At 39.8% G+C, this 21,423-nt stretch overlaps 1 protein-coding gene across 1 annotated transcript in view; it reads left to right on the forward strand.

The window, feature by feature from the left end:
• lrrk1 (leucine-rich repeat kinase 1) overlaps positions 1-21,423 on the forward strand; it is a 51,952-nt gene that overhangs the window by 23,352 nt on the left and 7,177 nt on the right. The window contains exons 12-33 of the mRNA XM_028015021.1: positions 1,253-1,323; positions 2,076-2,205; positions 3,043-3,155; positions 3,581-3,795; positions 3,893-4,057; positions 4,700-4,872; positions 5,742-5,871; positions 6,251-6,410; positions 6,567-6,745; positions 6,828-6,925; positions 8,318-8,489; positions 8,563-8,729; positions 9,964-10,103; positions 10,824-11,082; positions 12,392-12,561; positions 15,024-15,221; positions 15,310-15,449; positions 15,519-15,656; positions 16,467-16,661; positions 18,410-18,561; positions 20,919-21,036; positions 21,126-21,242. Coding sequence (XP_027870822.1) covers positions 1,253-1,323; positions 2,076-2,205; positions 3,043-3,155; positions 3,581-3,795; positions 3,893-4,057; positions 4,700-4,872; positions 5,742-5,871; positions 6,251-6,410; positions 6,567-6,745; positions 6,828-6,925; positions 8,318-8,489; positions 8,563-8,729; positions 9,964-10,103; positions 10,824-11,082; positions 12,392-12,561; positions 15,024-15,221; positions 15,310-15,449; positions 15,519-15,656; positions 16,467-16,661; positions 18,410-18,561; positions 20,919-21,036; positions 21,126-21,242 — 3,400 coding nt within the window. The remainder of the gene's footprint in view (positions 1-1,252; positions 1,324-2,075; positions 2,206-3,042; positions 3,156-3,580; positions 3,796-3,892; positions 4,058-4,699; positions 4,873-5,741; positions 5,872-6,250; positions 6,411-6,566; positions 6,746-6,827; positions 6,926-8,317; positions 8,490-8,562; positions 8,730-9,963; positions 10,104-10,823; positions 11,083-12,391; positions 12,562-15,023; positions 15,222-15,309; positions 15,450-15,518; positions 15,657-16,466; positions 16,662-18,409; positions 18,562-20,918; positions 21,037-21,125; positions 21,243-21,423) is intronic.

Genomic DNA, 21,423 nt, shown 5'->3' on the forward strand with positions numbered 1-21,423 from the left:
CTATCATCAAAAGATGTGAGATGTAAATAAAATCTACTATAACATTGACATAACATAATATTTAACATGCTAAATGTCTGAGATAAAGCTCAAAATCATTATTTTTACAAACATATTATCCATTAAAAAATGTTATATGATGTCCAGAATAATTATAATTGCAGTTCTTTATAAAATAAAGGCGATTGAATGCTAAAAATTTCCTCTGGGGAAAAAAATACAATTTAATTCAAAACTATTTTATTTATCTGAATGGAAATTAAATGTTGTAAATCTTATGAGGCAAATATCAAAGTATGGTTGTGGATGATGAGACTGGTGTTAGGAAGGATGTCCAATAGCAGTCAGTCTTGCAACTAATCTGAAGAGACCTCTCACTGAAGGCTGTTGCTGTACCTTAGTCTCATGACCTTCATGCTATGCTAACAGCTCAACATCTAGACAGCAGATGATATTCCACAGTATCATCTCCTGGCTCATACCATCAGTTGTTGTCAGCTTTTCTAATCCATCAGTTTTGCTTTTGTTCCTCCTCTTTTAGTTCCTGTCTGGCTGTATGGTTAGAGAGCATTAGTCTGGATATGATTCTTTCCTATTACAATAGATGGAATAGATGACTTAAGCTTCCTCTTTCTCTTTGCTCTCTGGTTTTGCTCTGGATCCATAAAGTTTTGTTTCCACTCCTCTGGAGTTTGGAGTCATAGTTCAGATATTATCTCAGCTTTCGAAATGCTACTGAGCTGCTACCAGTTGTAAAAATAGCACCTTGTTGCCACAGTTATGCACCATAACAACTGTCCAAAAGTAAGAGCAAAAATCCTTCCAGCTGCTCAGCATCCAGAACCAGAGGGAATAATTTTCCAAATATGCAATGATTTAACCAGAAACATGACAAACAAAAGTCTGGAAAACCAATCAGAAGCAACGTAACAGAGCTGCTCCAACCTGCTGCCACAATGTGGGTGCCACTCTGGAACATTACTGACTTTTAAAAATATTCCTCAACCTAATTTCTGACTTATACATGCTATTTGACATTATTGTTAAATGTGAACATGTCTGTCTTTTTTTTTGCTGATTATCATTTACCTTGTTACATTGGGTGAAAAATCTGTCATCTTTTGAGTCAGCTGAGCTGATATTTTGAGTTAAGAGACATGCGTAGTGTGAATAATTAGGATGTTCCTAACTGTATGCAATGCTGCTGAAGTTGAAGTGTACTTCTGACTTCATTGCAAATTCTGTCTTTTAGAACCGAAGAGGGGCCCAAATCCAGGAGACTAGCTTTCCTGACAACATGGAACAGAAGAGATCCAGACCCAGGTAACGGTCGCTCAGTCAGTCAGTTTCATAAGTCTGCAAATATCTTAAAGTCACTGTGTGTTACAAACAGCACTGGTCTTTGAGAATCATTTTAAGCATTTTATCCTGGTTTTAATCTATGTAAATATGGCTGGATTTGGTCTTAAATGTCTGCATAGTTACTAAAATTGCAGAACTAGAGAAAGACTTTCTTGGCAGCAACATTTTATAGCAAAACTGCCCTCGAAAAAGTTTTGAAAATGAAATAGACACACAAAATATGTTTGGTGTGCATTTCTTTTGTCCAAGCAAAAGGTGCCAAAATATCCCCCAGATGTTTCCTTTCAATTTTCATATACATTTTTATTTAGTTTATCAAAATTTGCCTCTCAAATTACAATGTAATCTGCATATGTTGTAAACATCCCTTTGAAATAAACATACAAATTTATGTGTGAGGTATTTTTCTTTATTTAGGAAAGCAGCCTGAAAGGAGATGTTATTAAAATTTAAGGTCAAATTTGTCTATTATGAAGTTACTCAATCTTCTCTTCAGGCATCTGTGATCACACACCTGCTATTGTCCACTTTTTGTGTCTGTAAAGATAATTTACTCAAAAGCTTTTGAATGCCACCCTGTGCTGTAAACACTTACAGTCTCATTATAAGATGTTTCACTCCAACATATTTATCCATTCATATGCAGCAGAGATGTGTATTGTCCAGTGTGTCTGAGCTGTGAGCTTTAACTTTTTGTGTTCTCTGTTCCACAGTGTGTCCCATTGAGTTCCCCAGTGTTCTGCGAGATTCCCTGGAAGTGTTGATCCTGAATGATAACCAACTGGAGTGTGTTCCTCAGTCACTGTGTGCTCTACACAACCTTACTGAGCTGTATCTCTCTAAGTGAGTCTCTCTGTGTGTCTTGTGCATCTGTCACAGTGAAAGTCATATTTAGGATTAAAAATAAATGCAGTAATTTCCTTTAGTAAAGGATCGGTATTATGTATTTTCCAGGCACATAGTGAAATCTTATAGCACAATCAAGTAACTATGTCACCTTCAGTTATAAAAAGGATGTGTATATCAAATATAATATATATGAATATGTGAATTTGACTTCACGTCATAGCTGCATCTGACGCCTTAAAATAGGCTTCCAGCTCTTCAATAAGCTCCTATCCTTTCCAACACTCTGCCTTCAGCACGTCATCTCAACATTGGTTTATAGTTATGTTGTGTTTTAACTGCTCTTATGAGCATTATAGTTTGTATTATGAGCTCAGCAGAAGCACAGGCCCACCAGGTGCTTACTAATTGTTGCTGCTGCTAGTCTGAAGGAGCTGAGTGGAGCAGACATTCTGCTCTGTGAGGCAGAATCTCACTTTGGAAACTGCAGCTCCAAGGTAGAGCTTTGGGTTAATAGGCATCGCTTTGTATGAACACGCATTTGACACCCATGAATGGTTGCCACGGGAGATTCAAAGATTCCTCAAACTTGCTTGGAAGAATCATAGTAACACACCAGGTATGTTTTTTGTGAGAGAATAACATTATAAGATCAGATAAAGCTAAAAAAAAATTGATTGTGTGTAATACCCACCCTTTAACTAAGATTGGTCTTATTTAATATATTCTTCTAAAAAGAAGACACTCATCCAAGCTTGGACATCCAGACAGTGTGATCGCTGTGAATTCCCCTTGCTGTGACTCTCTGATTGATGTTACGTTTCCTGCTGATAGTAATCCTGGAATCCGAGAACTACCAGCAGAACTGGGACAACTTTCCAACCTGTGGCAGCTGGACATTGAAAACCTCAACATCAACAATATTCCACAGGCAGTAAAAGATGAAGGTACTACTTCACCACAAAAACACTCTGATTCTTCTCACAGATAGATCTAACTGATCAGGTTTTAACTGATTGTCTGACTGTGTAGTTGTGTGACTGAAAAACTATAACTTCCATTTTTAAGGAATGTTTTATAAAAACAGAATATCTTACTGCCAGCTCAGTCTTGAGTGGTCAGCTGTGCATCCTCTTAGATTGCTGGTTCTATCATTTTTTTCCAGCTGTTGTTGACAATCTCCTCCTAATGTATGCACTAATGACTCTATTTAGCTCTTGATATTGATATTGGGTCATTTTAGACACAGTACACACAGTGGCAATGTGATCCTGTGAACAATATCATAAAGTACTGATGAATCCAATAAAACATGGTAAGCACTTGTGCTACAGATTCAGGAATAAAATATGTGTGGTGTGTTGGGAAACAGGCACCAACTCCGTCCTGGCATTCCTCCGGGCACAGCTTCGAAAAGCAGAGCCCTGCAGACTGCTGAAGATGCTGGTGGTCGGTCCGCCCAGGCAGGGGAAGTCGGCTCTGGTGGAGGCTCTACTGACGGGCAAGGCGTCTCCCTTCACCCCCTCAGAATGCAGTATCTCCACCTTCAGCTGGGAGCTGGAAAAACCCAATGCAGGCAAAAATAATGTGAGGAAAATGCAGAGAACCCATAACATGTGCTTACTGTCAACTCAGCATGCACACAGACTCAAAGCTGGAACATTTCTCCATGCGTCCATCACAGAAGGAGTCAGTCGTGTTCCATGTGTGGGATATTGGTGGTCCGGCCAGCATGACCACAGTCAACCAGTGTTTCTTCACTGATAAGTCCCTGTACGTGGTTATCTGGAACTTGGCTCTGGGAGAGGAGGCTGTGGCCAACCTGCAGACATGGCTTCTCAACATAGAGGTGACTTTTCTCTTTCACACTTTTATATATACACACACAGGCACACACACGTTTTTATTTCTCCCTATATTGGCCCTTTTCATTGCCTTTCATTCATTTTTCATTCAATTACTATAGTGTAACCTTGACCTTTACCCTAACCCTAACCATTACCAGTATATACCTAATCCTAAACCAAACATAAACTCCACTCACACTTTAGTCCTAAACCTGACCCATAACCCTAAAACAGCACCTCTTCCTATGTGACCCAGACTTTGAGCCCTATAAGGTGCAGCCAGTCTCCACAACATTGTATTTGTTGCAAAAATGTGCTTTACAATTTAATACAAGGACACACACATATACACACACAAAAGTTTGTAATTTTACCCCCATTTGCACTTTGTATTAACTTCTGTTGATATTAGCAACTGCATTTATGCAAGCCCCAAACTCTTACGTTACTCATTACCATTATACTCATAATCCTAACCTTAACCAAAACTTAAATCACACCATCCCTCCAAATCTAACCTTCACCTTAAAAAGGGCTTCCCCTGCATTAGAACTGCACTTTAAAAAAATGTCTCTAACACAGCGTTTCTATGTCTTAACTTTCTTCTACATGTATAATAACTTCCAGTGTTTTGTGTCCTCTAGGCACGAGCGCCCAACTCTTCTGTGGTAGTTGTAGGAACCCATTTGGACCTCATTGATACTAAGTTCCGCACAGAGAGGCTGGCAACACTGCGAGCTTATGTTCTTGCACTGTGCCGATCGCCGTCTGGATCGCGGGCCGCTGGTTACCCCGATGTCACCGTCAAACAGCTGCAGTAAGACGCAGTTTGTCTGTAATCACAATTATTAATAGCTGCATAAGCCTAACATTGATGAAATCCTTGGGGCACAACACTGTTGAGTCACATTTCAAAAGGAAAGTCTGATTTTCATTGGTTAATTTCTAAGAAATTTTTATTCATTTTTACTTTAATCAGTTTTATGTTATGTCAGTGAGAATTGTGGGCTTTTTGGTCAGTAACAGAGGGATGCCAACAGTTCTGTCCAGTGCCTACAAGTTAAGAAATGCTTCCTGATAAAAGTTGTAGCAGTTCTTACATGAAAACCTTTTGACACCCAAACACAACCAAGCACACACCGTCCCCCTGTTCATTAGGTGTTTACATGTGTTTATGTGTCCTTTGACTAGACCTTGAACATGTAGTTGTTGTCTACCAATCATGTCTGGTGGTGAATGGATGTGGTAGCCTGAGAGTGTGGATGAGGGAATGTGACAAGAAGTCTGAAAGTACTTTGAGAAGTTAGAATGAATAAAAACACGTTTTCACTTCCTTATTGACAGGTTTCATAAGTAAACAACAGAACTGTGTTTCTGGACACAGAAGTTTCTGTTTTCTTTTTTCTTGCGTTGCCTCCCAGACAATTTTGATCAAATTAAAAGATGACTGTAACTTGTAAATATGCCAGATGTTTGAATGACTATGTTGCTGTTCTTTGTCTACATCATAAATATACCTACAGTACAGAATATTTTATGTTGGCTTGGCATTATTTCCCAGCTGCCAGAAGCGAGTTTCTCTGTAATCTACCAGAGGAATTTGCGATTCGTCAGACATCCAAAGTGTTTCCAGAACATGAATGAAACCTGCTGCACTCATCTGTTTGTGTTTCTCCTGGCGCTCAGTGAGGTGTCGTGTAAGACTCTGGAGGGTTTCGATGGACTGAAGATGCTGCTCTACAATGTGGCTCTCTCTATGAAGGACAGCAGCAGCAGCAGCAGCTCAGGCTGTGGGAGCAAGCTGCTGGCCAGACTGGTGAGTTCTACTCTGATCTGATCATCTAATATGTGGACTCCCCGTTAACTGGGTTTATTCCTTATGATCGCCTCTCCCACACAAACACGTTCTGTGTGCGTGTGGATGTTTTGCTTGATAATCTGAAAATCAAAGTCATGTTCTCTGATTGGTCCTATTTTCTGCTGCTCATCTGGAGATTTTTTAGGCTCTTGCTCATCCTAACTTTGCTTTAAACTGTGTCCCATGTTCTTCTGATGATGTTTGCTACGTATGTGTATGTAAACCTGTGGTTTCAACTGTATTTTTGGCTCACCAAATAACCAAAGATCATGTTGTTTATTTGAAATGGAAAAGTGCTGCATTTTTTACTTTTGTTTTTCTGTATGTTGTCTGTCAGATTCCCAGGAGCTATTTGATCCTACAGGAGGCAGTGATAGCAGAGAAGAAGAAGAGACATGCTGAAGGAGAGGTCCAGTACCTGACTGAAGCTCAGTTACTCAGCATCATTGAACAGAACCCAGAGAGTGACATCAGAGATTATGAGGACCTGCAAACTGGTACGCAGACTGGAATGGAAACCCATTTCATGTTCTAACACTTTAATAATGGCTCAACTCATAAATGTTTTCAGGAGACCAGAGTATTTATCCCAATTTACAGGGAAAAGACCTGGCTATGACTCTCTGCCTTTCTCTTCTTTGGACTTCATCTAGCCATCAGTTTCCTGATTGAAACTGGAACCTTGCTGCACTTCCCTGACACCAGCCATGGCCTGTGTACTCTGTACTTCCTGTGTCCTGTGTGGCTGTCAGACTGCTTAGAGAGGATTGTACATCTGAACTCTTGTCGTCCTGTCCCCAGGAATGGAGTGATCAAAGTGGAAGACCTCAGGGTGAGCCTTCAGTGTTCGCTGTTGTGTTTAATGGTGATTTGAAGCTTCTGCAGACTCTCCTGCTGTGATCTGTGCTGTGCAGAAGCTGCTGGCTGGAACAGGATTCACCCAGGAGACAGAGGAGCAGTACTTCCAGTTTCTGGCAAAGTTTGAGATAGCTCTGCCTGTTGCCAATGACAGGTAAAACTGAGCAAATTTATTGGAAAAATAATTTTGATCATATATTTTACATGACAATATAAAAAGTAGTAATGGGACTTTTATTCCAGAGTTTGCAATTTTTTTCATCACATTTTAATCAAAAACTAAACATAACCAAAATAAGCAACATTTTCAATTCCTTTTTGCTGCTAAATTATTTAATAAACAGACACATGAAGTCAATAACAGATATTTATAGTTTAATATGTTATTCAGGTTCTTCAACCATCAGGTTGATGCAAAGTTTTTTTCTACCCATTCATCTTTCCAGAGTTTCAGGAACCCCTGATTGTTCATGGAACGTCTGTAGAAATGTGAGCTGTAGATGCTGACATTACCACCGGTGAAGTCTGTGCTACTACATGTTTAGCATTAAGATAATATTTTAGGCTTGAATAACTTTGCTGATAGGCTAACTACTTTTAGCGCAACTTGCACACAACGGGTTTTGTCCAACGTTTCATCAAATTGTTTTTTTAAGCAAAAAATTAATGCCAAGTGTTCCCAGAGAAACGGCCTCGTCGTCCATCAATGTTATTTGCTGATGTCACTTGAGCATCAGATTTAGAATAGAATAGAATAGAATAGAATTACTTGGGTATCAGAAGCACAACACAAAGGTTCTGGCTTGGGACAATTCAGATTAATAGTGTTAAAAAAACATTTAATGCATTAAAATTCATCCATCCATTTATTTACACCCTTATCCCATTGGGTCGGGAGTGGTGCTCCAGTTGTCCTCATTAAAATTGATGTAATGAATTTCTTGAAATTAACGCATTAAAGTCCCAAACCTAATTAAAAATGTTTTTATTTTATATCCATATAGTTAAATTCGCTGTTTGATAATCATATATCCAAATGTAGGTGAATAACACAGGCTGCTGTAGGGTGTCCTAATTTTTCCCCCTGACTGTCCTTCATGTAAACAGTTACCATCAACAGCTCAGCAGCTACACACACATCCAAGAGGATTCATTTCCACTTACATGTCATCTTAATCAGTTCACATTAATTCAATGCAGCCACAGCAATCAGACTAAAGTTTACCTGTAGTTACATATAGTTCAGTTTGATGCAGTTATGTTGTATTTTCAGGTTCAGTCAGTAAATTCTGTAATCTGCGTATTCCAGTCCTCCATCCTGAGCAGCAGAGAGGAACAGCTCAATTTAAACAGGAAGTAAACATCAATCTGATCCATCTGCCTCGACTGAACCAAACAATAACAATAGTTTAAAAGTTGGAGTCAGCATCCAATATTCTTACCATTATAAACTGAATCATCTGGAAGAAGAGCGGCACCTGATAATGAAGTGAATAAATCTAAGTTTTCCTGTTCATCTTTATTCTTGTTGTGTCTCCTCCTCTAGATATTTGCTGCCACATCTCCTTCCTCCAAAGCCAGCCATGGACATCCACAGCTTCCACCGGCACACCAACAACACGCTGCAGCGTCTCTTTAAGATGAGCTTCGTTCCCGTTGGCTTCTGGGAGCGCTTCATTGCCAGGATGCTCATCAGCCTCACAGAGATGGACCTTCAGGTGAATGCTCAGTAACCACCATGTCACTGTAGAGACTTCTTCATGATTGACGTATATTGTGCTGTTCCTACAGTCGTTTGATTCAGCCAAAAACAGGAGCCTGAACCGCAGGAGTTCCCTGATCTACAGCTTCGCTGGCAGCCAGCAGAGGAACCGTTGCAGCACCTTCAGGGTCCGACGCAGCCAGACTATCTACTGGAAGGAGGGGCTTCTGGTCACTTTTGATGGAGGTTACCTCAGGTCAGAATGGGGGATGCATGAACACTGACATTTACTGAGGAATGAGAGAGCACAGCTGGGCAGAAGGACAAAGTTGTTCATCAGAGTTCAGAAAGAGATGTTAACATTTGTCAAAAGAATTTTGTGGCAAAAGAAGAAATTTTTCACTAATCTCATTAAACAACTGTTTCCTCAATCCACGTAGTGACCTTTAACCTCATCCTCAGCCAAAACCTAGAACTTCTTAAAGATGTGCGCATCATGAGAGCATCAGCTGTCAATCATCAGCTGTTTACAGTCAAGTGGAAAACTTACAACACTGGATGAAAGCATGTGGATATATGGATATTTAATAATAATTCAACAAAACTGAGATTCAAGTAATAAGACTTTATTTAAACTTAAACCGTTTCACACTTAATGTAAAACAGCATCTTATAGAATACATTACCTGAGTCACACATTTATTTCCACTGAAAAACGATCCACAAGTGTCTGATGAGAACATTAGCCAGCACTGTGAAAGAGGTTTGTCCTGTTTAGAACCATTTAGCCTGCTGTGCTCCTGTCTGTTGGACTGAAGGCAGACTGCTAGAGCTGTCTGTCGGGTTTTTATTGATTTGGTATTTGGTATAGAACCAATTCTCATTTTCAACAAAAATAACCTGCTCTGGAAACATCAAAACATGAGACAGGATCTCATACAGCAGAAAAGAATATCATAAAATGCACAAACAAACAAAAAAAAATACAGCCATGTATTTGGTATATTTGGAGTCCAATCCCAGATGTTGTTCTCAGTGGGATTCTGTGGACTAACTGGAAAACTGCAAACAGCTCACAGCTGAAAGTGACGAGTGGGGCAAACTTTCCTCAAAGAATATCAGAGTCTTTCTGCTATTTACAAGAGGACAGGGTGTCCTAACTTTTTATATGTTAGAATACAGATTATTTTTGTTTGTTTGAGTAAAGCAAAGTAATATTTATGCTTAATTTAAACCACTTTCTTATTCCAGCTGTAAATTACAAGCTTAGTCATTGATATGTTAATATTATTTGTTAGAGGACTAAATATAAAATAAGGTGTTCTTATTTTTCAGCATATTCTATTGGACTAATATAAATAAAATAAAAAAACCCACACCAAAAAACAGCACTTTCAGCTACTCTGCTGGAGCTTATTGAAAATGTATTAAAAAGACTGATTGAATTTCTAAGACTTTTTCTGACGGAGGCCATGTGTTCATGTTTGCAGTGTGGAGTCATCGGATGTTAACTGGAAGAAGATGAAGAGTGGAGGCATAAAGATCCTCTGTCAGTCAGACATCAGAGACTTCTCTGCCATGGCCTTCATCACTGACCACGTCAACTCTCTGATGGAACAGTGGTTTCCTGGTCAGCGCTCCTTTCCTCTCATATTTGTAGTTGAAGAGGAGGACAACTTCTTTTCACTTTAGGATGCTGTCCTGCTCTTATTTAAAATTTACACAGAAAGAAAATTAATGCTGCTTACACATGTGATGTTTCGTAATGAAACACTTCTTGCTCTCAGATTTAATGCTTCTCACACTGAACCGTTCTGCTTCTGTCTGAGAACCATGAGTGAAATGTCCAGTGATTGGCTCACTCTCTGGTCTTCCCTCTATGTTGATTTTCACTGAACTGTAGTGTTGATCCCAGCCTGTGTGTACTCCAGCCAGTGCTGCAGGTTTGTAGATGCCACTGACTAGTAGGATTCACCCAAACCTGGTGTGAAGGACTGCCTGGCAGCAATCCATTACATGCAAGACCTTGTTCTGTTTTTACATATTTTTTTAGCTTTCTTGATGCTAATCAGCTCCTTCCATTAGTAAAAGCCTTACCTTGTTGCCACAGTTACACAATATAGTGACTCTCTGAAAGTAAAAAAGTAAGAGCAAACATCCTCCCAGCTGCTCAGCATCCATAACCAAAGGCAATAACTGACCAAACAGAAACAAATCAGAAACAACGTAACAGAACTGCTCCAACATGCTGCCACCAGGAGGGGCGCTGCTCCTGGTTGTTTAGCTTAGTGTTGCTTTTGCATCCATTAAAACAAGTAAATATCACTTTGTCTTCCTGTCCCTGCTCTAGCTTTGACAGGCACCCAGAGTGATGGGAGTCTCCTCATTGAGCAGTATGTGCCCTGCTCCCTGTGTGCCCCGAGGGACCAGCAGCAGGAGCAGGCAGAGGACAGCAGAAGAGGAGAAGCAGAGGTTCATTACTTCAACATAGAGGACTGTGTGCTGGCAGCTGTGGAACAGGAACACATCATCTGTCCTCAGCATCCAGAGCAGCCGATCCCTCTGCAGGAGCTGGTCCCAGAACTGTTCATGACTGACTTTCCGGCACGGTAAACCGCTCTCATTAAACAACGCCTTACACTGCAGACTTGTGGACTGTTGATCCCACGTAGAGGGAAGTCACTAAATACAGAATCAGGACTTTAAATGAGTTAAAAATAAACACTGTTATTAGGAACATTAAATGATTTTATGGATTTTCAGTGGAAGATAGGTATAGGTAATAACTTGTATTCCTTCTGTTCTCCTGATGCTTTTTACAGGCTGGTAGTAGATTAACACTTTTGATATTTGTCTACTTTAAACAGCACAATACTGACTGAGTAATTATGGCCTCATCCATAACATAAACATCATCCCTGACTGTCGCAACCTGAATCATGTCAAAGTTTAGTTGCAACTAAAGGTACCATTAATGTTGGCTTGATGAACATCATGACTCACAGCTCAGCCAGGTGTTAATGGGAAAAAGGGAAATGTCTGGTTCTGCAGTCACTGCAGCATGTTGTGAAAGCATGCACATCAGGTCTGCAGCTAAGCATTACTTAGTAAGTCATGATTCTGACAATCAATAAGTTGGATTTAAAAAAAATTTAAAAAAAATACATTGCATACATAAAATGCTAATAAACAAATACTTCAATTTCTTTCTTACATAAGAAAATAAATATTTTATTGCCTAAAATATAATGACAGCATTTCTTTAGTAAACACTTTGTAGCAAAGGAAGCATCTGCTGCTTAAACATCCTTCTAAAATCAACCATAGAAGCTCAGGTGTTTCTGGACTGAACATCAGTACAGAGCAGGGCTGACATGTTGAGTAGTTCTTGGATCCACCAGTTATTAACTAGACCACAAAAGGTGCTTTATAGGATTTTTTTAAGCCAAAATTGACACTTGAACATTTCTAGTTAGATCATATTTACAAAGTTGTTTTTTTTAAATAAAAAACATATGGGTTCTTTTGTAAAAATTTGGCTTAATTACTGCCCTGTGTGTGTGATTCTTTCAGTAACAATTGTTTTAAGTCTTAGCAGTTAATCAATTATTAAATTGATTGATAATTATTTCAATAATTGATCCATCATGATTAATCCGATTAATCATATCACCCTTAATGCAGAGTCCTGTAATCTGCCCAGATGGATATGTACTATGGACATAACACAGTTGTGTGTAAAGGAGGGTTTCTGGTTCTATTTGTGCAACAGGTGGTCACTTGCACATTATGCGTAATATTATAATACAGAACTAAACACTGAAAAGGAATTTCCCAAGCGATGTCTACAGCTTAGGCATGAAGCTTAATAACTGGCATACTTACGTGTGTGTGTGTGCGTGTGTGTGTGTGTGTTAGGCTGTTTCTGGAGAAGGCTCAGCTGGAGCTGTGTGAGGTGGAACAGAACATCCTCGGTCAGGGTGGCAGTGGGACCATCATCTACAGAGCCAGATACAGAGACCAGCCGGTTGCTGTGAAGCTCTTCCACTTTAAGAGATGTCGACAGCTGTCAGCCACCAGCGATAGAGGTGCAATAGCTTTCTATATATGTGATTGCTTTGTTTATGAAAGAAACCATCGGTTTAGAGAATAATTTTACATGAAAATGGCAAATTTACATGATTAACCCATGATTTAATCCCACCGGCAACAATTGTTGCCGCCAGACATTTTTTCTAACTTCTAGAAGCTCTAAAATAATTGTTTTGACTTTTGGCAGCTAATTGAAGTTTTAAAATAAAATAATATTGTGTCTCTCTAAGCAATATCAATTTCATGTATCTAGTGTGAAAGGTCACATGACCAGACCTCTTTACTTCCTGCCTGTGACGCTGGAGGTAAATGTCAGTCACAAACCTCTACAAGAGAAAGTCAGTAAAATACTTTAATAAACAAATATAAATAAAATATTTTGAACATATGTTCTTTCAAATATCTTCTACTGATACATGAAGAAAATTGTATCCCTTCATCCATATTTTGATCATGAGAAGAGTGAATGTAGGCATGGCAACAATTGTTGCCGCTAGCATAATACATAGACAGCACTATGCTAGGTGTCCATAGCTTTGTTGTTTATTCTAAATGCCCTGCTGTTCCCACACAGCTTAAAACCATCAGATATTTTAGGTCTTCCAGACCTGAAGGAACCTCAAAGTGATGTCTTCTACATCACTGTCATTCCCACAGTTGAATCCCTCCCCTATTCTAAACGGCAATCCTATCCACAACATGTGGCCTATGCACTGAATGACCACTACAAGATGACGCCACACCTGAATCTGGTTTAGGACAGGGTCAAGGTCTAGTTCTTGGTCTGGTAGAACGTCACTCGGCACAAAGAGACAATGACATCTGCAGCATGTAGCACTGAATCTTTATGTGTCTAAAATATTTCTGAACACTCTTGTAACCATTTTTTGTTATAAGTTATGCATGTTATGATTTTTCTTTTTTTTTTATATGCTTAAATAGGCCAGATTTGTGTAATTCAGACTATGCAGCATTTGTTGCTGAGTATAAAACCTACATTTTCACTAACATCACCAACATAAAATGTAATAATTCATAAATATCATGTGTTAGGGAGGTCCAAGGATTGAAATGCATGCACTTATTTTGCAGGAAAAAATTTGGGATTAAACGGGTTAATGTAAACTTAGCTGTAGAGGCCATAGAGCTAGTAGAGCAGCCCCAGGTTTATTCGTGTTGATTACTTTAGAGATGTTCCAAATCTTCATATAAAACCCAACAAATGTTCAGTTACAAATATGTTGTTTTATTTTAATACAGTAATGTATTTGACCTCCTTCACATGAATGAGTAGAAATAACAGTCAATACAGAATCCAATTATATACACAAAGCACTTAAAGTATTTTTCTTTTCAGATTTTTTCTGTTCCTGCTGTTTTCATCAAACATAATGTTTAGATTACCCAACAAATTTTTATATCAGAGATTTACAACATCAAACAATTCATTTTTTAAACGACATATCATGCAAAGTCCACCTTTTCAGCCCTTAAATAATTTTTTTGTGTACTTTGACTGTTCTCCTGGTGCTGCATGGATATTTTTATACTCATTTTGGGTTACAGTTTTCATGTTGTTCATTTTCCTCTATTCACTATAATGTTTTTCTTGTTTATAACATCACCACATTTGCTGTGGAACTACTAAGCAAGGTTATGATTTTATTGTAATCAGTTTTGTAAATCTGCCATTTTATTTTCTCACACCAATTTTATAATCCAAGTTTAGTTATGCCAAAGTTGCAAGTTAACAAGTCAAAATGTTTGGATCTAGCATGGATTAACACACAGGATTCTTCAGATCGCCCCCCGGTATCAGAGCCTCAAAGTGTCTGGTTAGATTTGATTTATGTATCCACTCTAGCTTTGAGAGGCACCCAGAATGATTGGAGTCTCCTCATTGAACAGTATGTGTTCTGCTCCCTTTGTGCCCTGAGGGAGGAAAATCCATTTGCACAGATCACTTAAGCACGATTGCTTCAGCAACTTCTGCCAGTATCAAGATAAATTTTCCAAAATATTTCGTCTGAATGAGGCCTCAGTGGCCTTAGTTTAGGTCAGAGTTTATTCAGTTAAATTCAAAAAGTACTTTTTTTTATCCCAAAGAAAAACTAAATGTTGTCATAAATCAAATCTTCCAAGTAGCTGGTGATGATGACGCTGTGAGCAGAAAGGGTCTGCAGTAGCAGTCAGTTGAATCTGAAGATGCCTCTGACTGAAGGCTGTTGGTGTATGACAACCTGTCATGACATGCTAACTGCTGAAATATATTTCTGCAAAGATGTGGGTAAAGGAAGTCTAAGTTGAGTCTAACAATGAGAGTTAACCATTATAGTTTTCACTTTTTTATATAGTGGAAATATGGATAAAACGTGTTAGCTGCTGCTGCTGCTATCTTTTATAATATTCCGTAGTTTATTAAAACCATGACTGTAATAAGCTTTTGTTTGGCTCTCAGACACCATGGTGAAGCACCTGCAGTTTGTCAACGCGTGTCGCAGCTTCTCTGAGTTCCGTCAGGAGGCCAGCATGTTGCATTCTCTGCAGCATCCCTGCATCGTGGCTCTGGTGGGCATCAGCATTCATCCCCTGTGCTTCGCGCTGCAGCTAGCACCTCTGGGCAGCCTCAACACGGTGCTGGAGGAGAGGCACAAAGGCAAACACTCCTACAACCGTCTGTCTGCTCATTTCCTCCGAATGCCTCCAACATTTTCTCACTTGAACACTTTGTGTCTCTTGCCTAGGCTCAGAGTACATGCCTCTTGGTCACATGCTAACCTTTAAGGTAGCGTATCAGGTTGCAGCAGGACTGGCCTACCTCCACAGAAAGAACATCATCTTTTGTGACCTGAAGTCGGACAACATCCTGGTGTGGTCCCTGGAGGTGTGTATGCGGCTTCCTGCACCATCTGGAGGCCTGAGGGCTGCTGCTCATTAAACTGTGCTGCTCCAGGTTCAGGATCACATCAACGTTAAGCTGTCTGATTATGGAATCTCTCGGCAATCCTTCCATGAGGGGGCGCTGGGAGTGGAGGGAACCCCAGGATACCAGGCTCCCGAGGTCCGACCGGGCATTGTGTACGACGAGAAGGTATCGAGCTTCTCTTTATTACTTCACTCTGCAAATACTGTGGTTTTGATCTTTACAGCTCATAATGTAGTTATGCCAAGGTGCTGGTCTTGTTGTTCTGTAGTGCTTGAATGAACAAATCGTTGAGACTTTCAGTCTCTATAGCCTGTAGAAACAAACTGCAATGAAATTCTGTTAAAGATGCTTTATTAAACATGAATTATAGACAGGGGGGGCAAACATGCACCACACACTGTTCAGATTTTTATTTGCATGAAAATAATTTTAAAAGATGGAATCAAGCATCATTTCACAGATATGGAAAACATTATGTTGGTCTATCACAAGAAATCCCTGAACAACACATAATGATATTCACATATTTTTCATACCTGTGGCAGGTATGAACGTTTAGCAAAATGTTTCTTCTGATTATTGTTTTGGAGCCCAGACTTAAAGCTCATGCAGAATCTGTGGAGGGAGCTAAACATTAGGGTGATGGTAAGGAGGCATTTCAACCTGGAGCTCATCATCAAAGATTAATGAATGAATTTGGATAAACCAATAATATTTTATCTGCTGATTATTGATAAATCTGCATTGTATTGTTTAATAAAAGTAAATGAACAAGGGTAAAATATGTGTTCTTCTTTTTGGTTGAATGGAATGGTTATTTTAAATCTGAATCTGCCAGAAGTTTGGATCATTTTTGGGTGGAGTTGTGATATTATGTTCCTAGAGCAGCTGCAGTTGTTCCTGTGTTTGGACATTTCCAGCTTAGGGCCCACTGTAACGCTGCTGAATGCTTTCTGCCCTCCTCCGTCCATCCAGGTGGACATGTTCTCCTATGGAATGGTTCTGTATGAGCTGCTGTCTGGGCGGAGGCCGGCTCTGGGGAACCACCAGCTCCAGATAGCCAAGAAGCTCTCCAGAGGCGTCCGGCCAGTGCTGGGCAGCCTGGAGCAGGTCCAGTTCTACAGCCTCCACACCCTGATGACTGAGTGCTGGGACACCAAGCCTGAGAAGGTGAGTCCATCAGCAAAATGCTGAAGCTTTTTGTCTTGTTGTCTTCATGGATCCTGTGATGTCACATCATATTACTGACATGTCATTTCATGGACACAACAGGCTGTTTATATAATAATACCAAGGTTGGGTTTCATATCTTAACAGTTTCTGAATTTGTTATGTAATGCTGCAGTTTGTAACTTTGATTAAAAAATAATGTGTTTTATACATATTTGTTAAAACTGTCACTATGGTGTGGTGGTTTGATATGAGAAAATCTATTTTAAAAAATCAAGCAAATTTAGCTCCTACTGCCATCTGCAGAAATACACCGCTCAGTCAGAAACAACCAATCAGAGCCAGGAGGCGGGTCTTAGCGCTGTCAATCTTCCTCATATACACACTGCTCACATCCTCCCCCTTGGTTCTCCACAACTGGAGCTTCCCACAGATGCTAAGGCTAGATAGCATGGTCAGTGATGATGGCAGATAAGCGGTTTTCCTGGAATGGTAAATTGTTTCTCTGCCATTAGCACATTGAGCAGCAAGTACATGAGGTTGATTGACAACACTAAGCCCCTCCTCCTGGCTCTGATTGGTTGCTTTGGACTGAGCATCTGGCAGCAGGACCACAGGGAGAAAGCAGAGGAACCTCATTTATTCACAGATCATCTATCTCAGACTGTCACAACATAGTGACATTTTTAGCAAATTTTACATGTTTAAACATGTAAAATATATTTTTTTTTTTTCAGAAAAGTTACCTATTGCAGCTTTAAGGAGCATGCAATGTTTTATTGGTTTATTTTAAAGTATCACTTTTATTTTTATCCCCATTTTCTGGCTTTTGACTTTTGCATCATACAAAGCAGACTCTCTGTTACAGATTTTCTTCTCACACTTTGTCGCTTCAGTTTTATGTGTTGAACTCTCAGCCCCACTTACCCTGAAACACAAAATCCAACTCTAGCCCACAGCAGACTTGGTAGACCATAACAGAGTGGGACCCCTCTGGTTGTCTGTCGGATCAAGAGACTAGAGAGGAGCTGACCATGATCAGGACCGGCCGTCCTGAAGAACTTTATTTACCGTTTTTCTTCAAAATATAAGATGTCGCTATTAAGGCATTTACTCTCCAGCACTAAACTGCGGTGTAATTATGTAAACTAAAATATATACATGTGGTGCATGCAAAAATGAGGAAGTAAAGCATGAAGAGCTCCAAAATGTGCAATACTTCTGAGGAACTAACACTTAATGTCACTCCCTGCTAATTAGGAGCTGCTTTTATTTTTAACTGAAAAACTATAAAAGTTATTAATCATGAGAACTGTAATTTTTAGTAAGCATAGAGCCACATACTGTATATATGTAGTCAGTTTTTCCTAGGGGAGCATCTTGAGAACTTCAGTGTACCAACCCTCTACTTTAGGACAGTTCCTAGAAGTCCAGTATTTGAGAATCATTTTTCTTGAACATATCGAAGGATTTCAAACAGCTTAACGTTGTCGTTGTTTCTTTCGTCTACTGTAGCTGTGAGAATGCATGAATGAGCTTGGGTGTAAAACAAAACCGTTTGGTCCATGTGTGGACTGTATCAGAGATGTAAAGTACAGTAATTGTGCAAACTATTTTGAAAACAGAGGTTCCTGGAAATATCTCATATTTCTAATTTATTTTGTAAAGCATTCATGGGTGTTCTGAAAAGACCAACAGATAAAATGCATAAATTAATATGTTCAACCATATTGCATGTGTGTGTTTAGAGGCCAGTGGCACTGTGGTGTGTGAGACAGATGGAGGAGCCCAGTTTCCCCTGCCTCAAGTATCTGTTGTCCTGTGACAGCCAGTCGCAGCTCTTCCTGTCCCAGCTGCAGGGATGCGGCGCTGTCTTCTGGCACGGAGACAACGAGGACAGGTTTGTCTCTGTTTAGATGTCTCCTCTTCACTGCTCTGGAAATCAAATGTTCAGTCTGTGCTTTTAATCAGGCAAGGCATTAAATCGTTAAAGGAAAGCATCGTGATGCCAAACTCTCAAAAATATTGGCATTGTACTGAGACTGCTAACCTGACAACAATGTTATCATGAAATGACTGTTATTTTAATTTAATCCTTAGATTTTAAATACTGACCCAACAGTGAGCATGTCATAGCTGAAGCCAAACACACTCATTACATTTTATTCCCTCATTTAACAGGTAGAGACAGCAACATGATGAGATTTACCAAGAAATTCATCTTTCTATCGACTACAATGAAAAGTGTGTCCATGTACATATGTGTTCAAAGGTTTTGGCTGCAGAATAAACTTTTTTGGCTTCTAGTAGGGGTTCACGGATTGGTCAGCACATTTCTGTAGTTTTGGGAGATCAGAGATCAGCTGATACTTCGATGAGAAACCGATCTTATCTTCCTCCAAAAAGCTCTGACAGTCAGCCGCTGTCCCCTCCTGCTCTGCCTTATACAGGGCCGCCTGACAGAAACGCCCTCCAGGTCACGTCTGAACGTATGTGGCTAACAAAAGTCCTCTCAATTGCTAATTTAGCAATTTTGTTGCTTTTTTATTAGCAACTTTTCAGACCTCTCTAGCAACTTTTTTATTTTCAAAATAGCAACTAGCGACAAATCTAACAACGTCTTTCTGTGTTATTGGAGAGCAATGTTCTAAACTTTTCTTTATGTTACAGAGCACCACCTCACACACAGTTAAATGAGTTTGTATTGTTTCACAGGTGTTGCTCAGGTTTGACAGCATCTGCAGGTCAGGCTTTTAAAGTTTGGCAAGCCAGAAGATTTTTAATACAATTTACACTGAAGAACATTCAAAAAGCTTAACATACATGAAATTCCTGTACAGAGGGAACATTTCCCATAATGACTGGTTTTCATCAGAACTTTTTTGTTGTCTCTATAATTCAAATCCTGACTGATGATATTCTTTGTGGAAAAACTTTTTTTCTTGGCTGCTATTGAGAATTTAAAATGTTCAATGAAAGCAGCTTTATGCCCACATGCAGGTGGTGTTAATTATAAGTATGGACTCCTGCAGGGTTTCTCTGCTTTAACCTCTCCCTCTCACCCCTCCCACTCCTGTAATTTTGTAAAGATTGTATCACCATTTGCTGCCCAATCAACTCATGTCTGCTTCTGCACCTTATGTTGTTCACATCAGGAACTTTTAAACCACAATGTGTTGACATTGACTGTTTTTTATTTGTGTTGCCCACTCTACAGCTTGAACCTTTTAGTCTCTTTGTTTAAAGAAATGAGTCCAAAGAAAAGTTCAGATAAAGATGTTGGCAAGTTTTTAATTGATAACTTTACAACAAAGTCTGACTGGTTAGAAAAAGAAGGAAAAAAATCAGTTTGAAATGTACACATTTCTTTTTCTGTTTTATTTGCTATTTTAGATTGCTGGGCTCTCTTGGGTTGTTTTTTTTTACAGATCTCCTCTATGGAAGACACTTTCATCATTTGGTTTTGTAAATGAAGACAAATCAATTGGAAAGGGAAAAGCCAGTCAGTCTGATTCTTTAGAGGTAGCAGCCCCAAGCTATGCTGCACATTCTATAACATACCTTTTCATATCCTAAAGACACACCCTTCTGGCTATAGCTAATGGCATCCATTAGTGCAGTCTTTACTAGTAGTTAAGACTTTATTTAGAGATAGAGCTGTATCCTGGCTCTTTCTTGGACTCTCATCGTCGTCCATTGTCCCATCACTATCATCATCCTGGATAAAGAAAGGAGTAAAAACTAGATTGTTGTCTACTATCTGTGACCTAAAGTAGGTTCATTCTGAGCTGCTGGAGCTCCACAGAGTGATCAGTGGTTCATCACTACAGACTCGATGACTTGGCAAGTCTTTATTTTGGGGCAGAAAACTTTTTCGGTCTCTCTTTTTTATTTTTTTCTGCGAAGAGTTTTTGCGGCGCTAGTGGCTCGTATTTTTTCTACAGTAGGCAGACAGGAAGGAGGGTGAGGAGAGGGGGGAAGACATGCGGTAAAGGTCGTCGGGACCAGGAGTCGAACCCGCGACGTCTGCATCGAGGACTAAGGCCTCCAAACGTGGGGCGTGCTAACCCCCTGCGCCACCACAGCACGCCCCTTCGGTCTCTCAATAAGCTGCACTGTTTGGCTAGCTCTAGGAGTGTGTGTGCACCAAAACACACAGCTGGTCCCAACGTATAGAATGGACCAAACTCTGGATTATATTTGGTGCTTCTGATTGTTTGGTCTTCCATTCTTGATGGTTTCCCATGCATTGTGCAGAAACTACAGTGTGGTGAATGTAGAGAAGGGCCAGGTGGAAGTAAAGAGGATGTGTTGTCCTGGCAACAGGATCAGCTGCCAGATGAAAATGCCAAATTCTCTATGGATATCTACTGAGGTATGAACAATAATAACACTAATATTTATTTTTGGAGTATAATCAGTGAAGGGTTTCAGATAATCACTCTTTCTGTGATTATCTGAAAGGAGCAGGAGGTGTTTGTCTACAGCCTGAAGGACATGTGTCCCCTCAGTCAGCCTCAGAAACGCCTGTCCTGTCCAGCTGTGGTCACCTGTCTGTTCCACGTTCCAGCTGCAGAGCAGGTCAGTTCCAATGGCAGCAGACACAAACACACACAAACATGCAAATACACACAAACACATGCAAATACACAGATCATCTGTGTTCCTCTTAGCTGGCTCAAACCAACACGTTGGCCAAATGGCCCATAATAAGCAACCCTGGAGCCACAAGTGGGTCTTTGGACTCAGATGACCTTGGCTA

This window comes from Xiphophorus couchianus, chromosome 4, assembly GCF_001444195.1.
Source record: "Xiphophorus couchianus chromosome 4, X_couchianus-1.0, whole genome shotgun sequence".
Classification (NCBI taxonomy): Eukaryota; Metazoa; Chordata; class Actinopteri; order Cyprinodontiformes; family Poeciliidae; genus Xiphophorus; species Xiphophorus couchianus.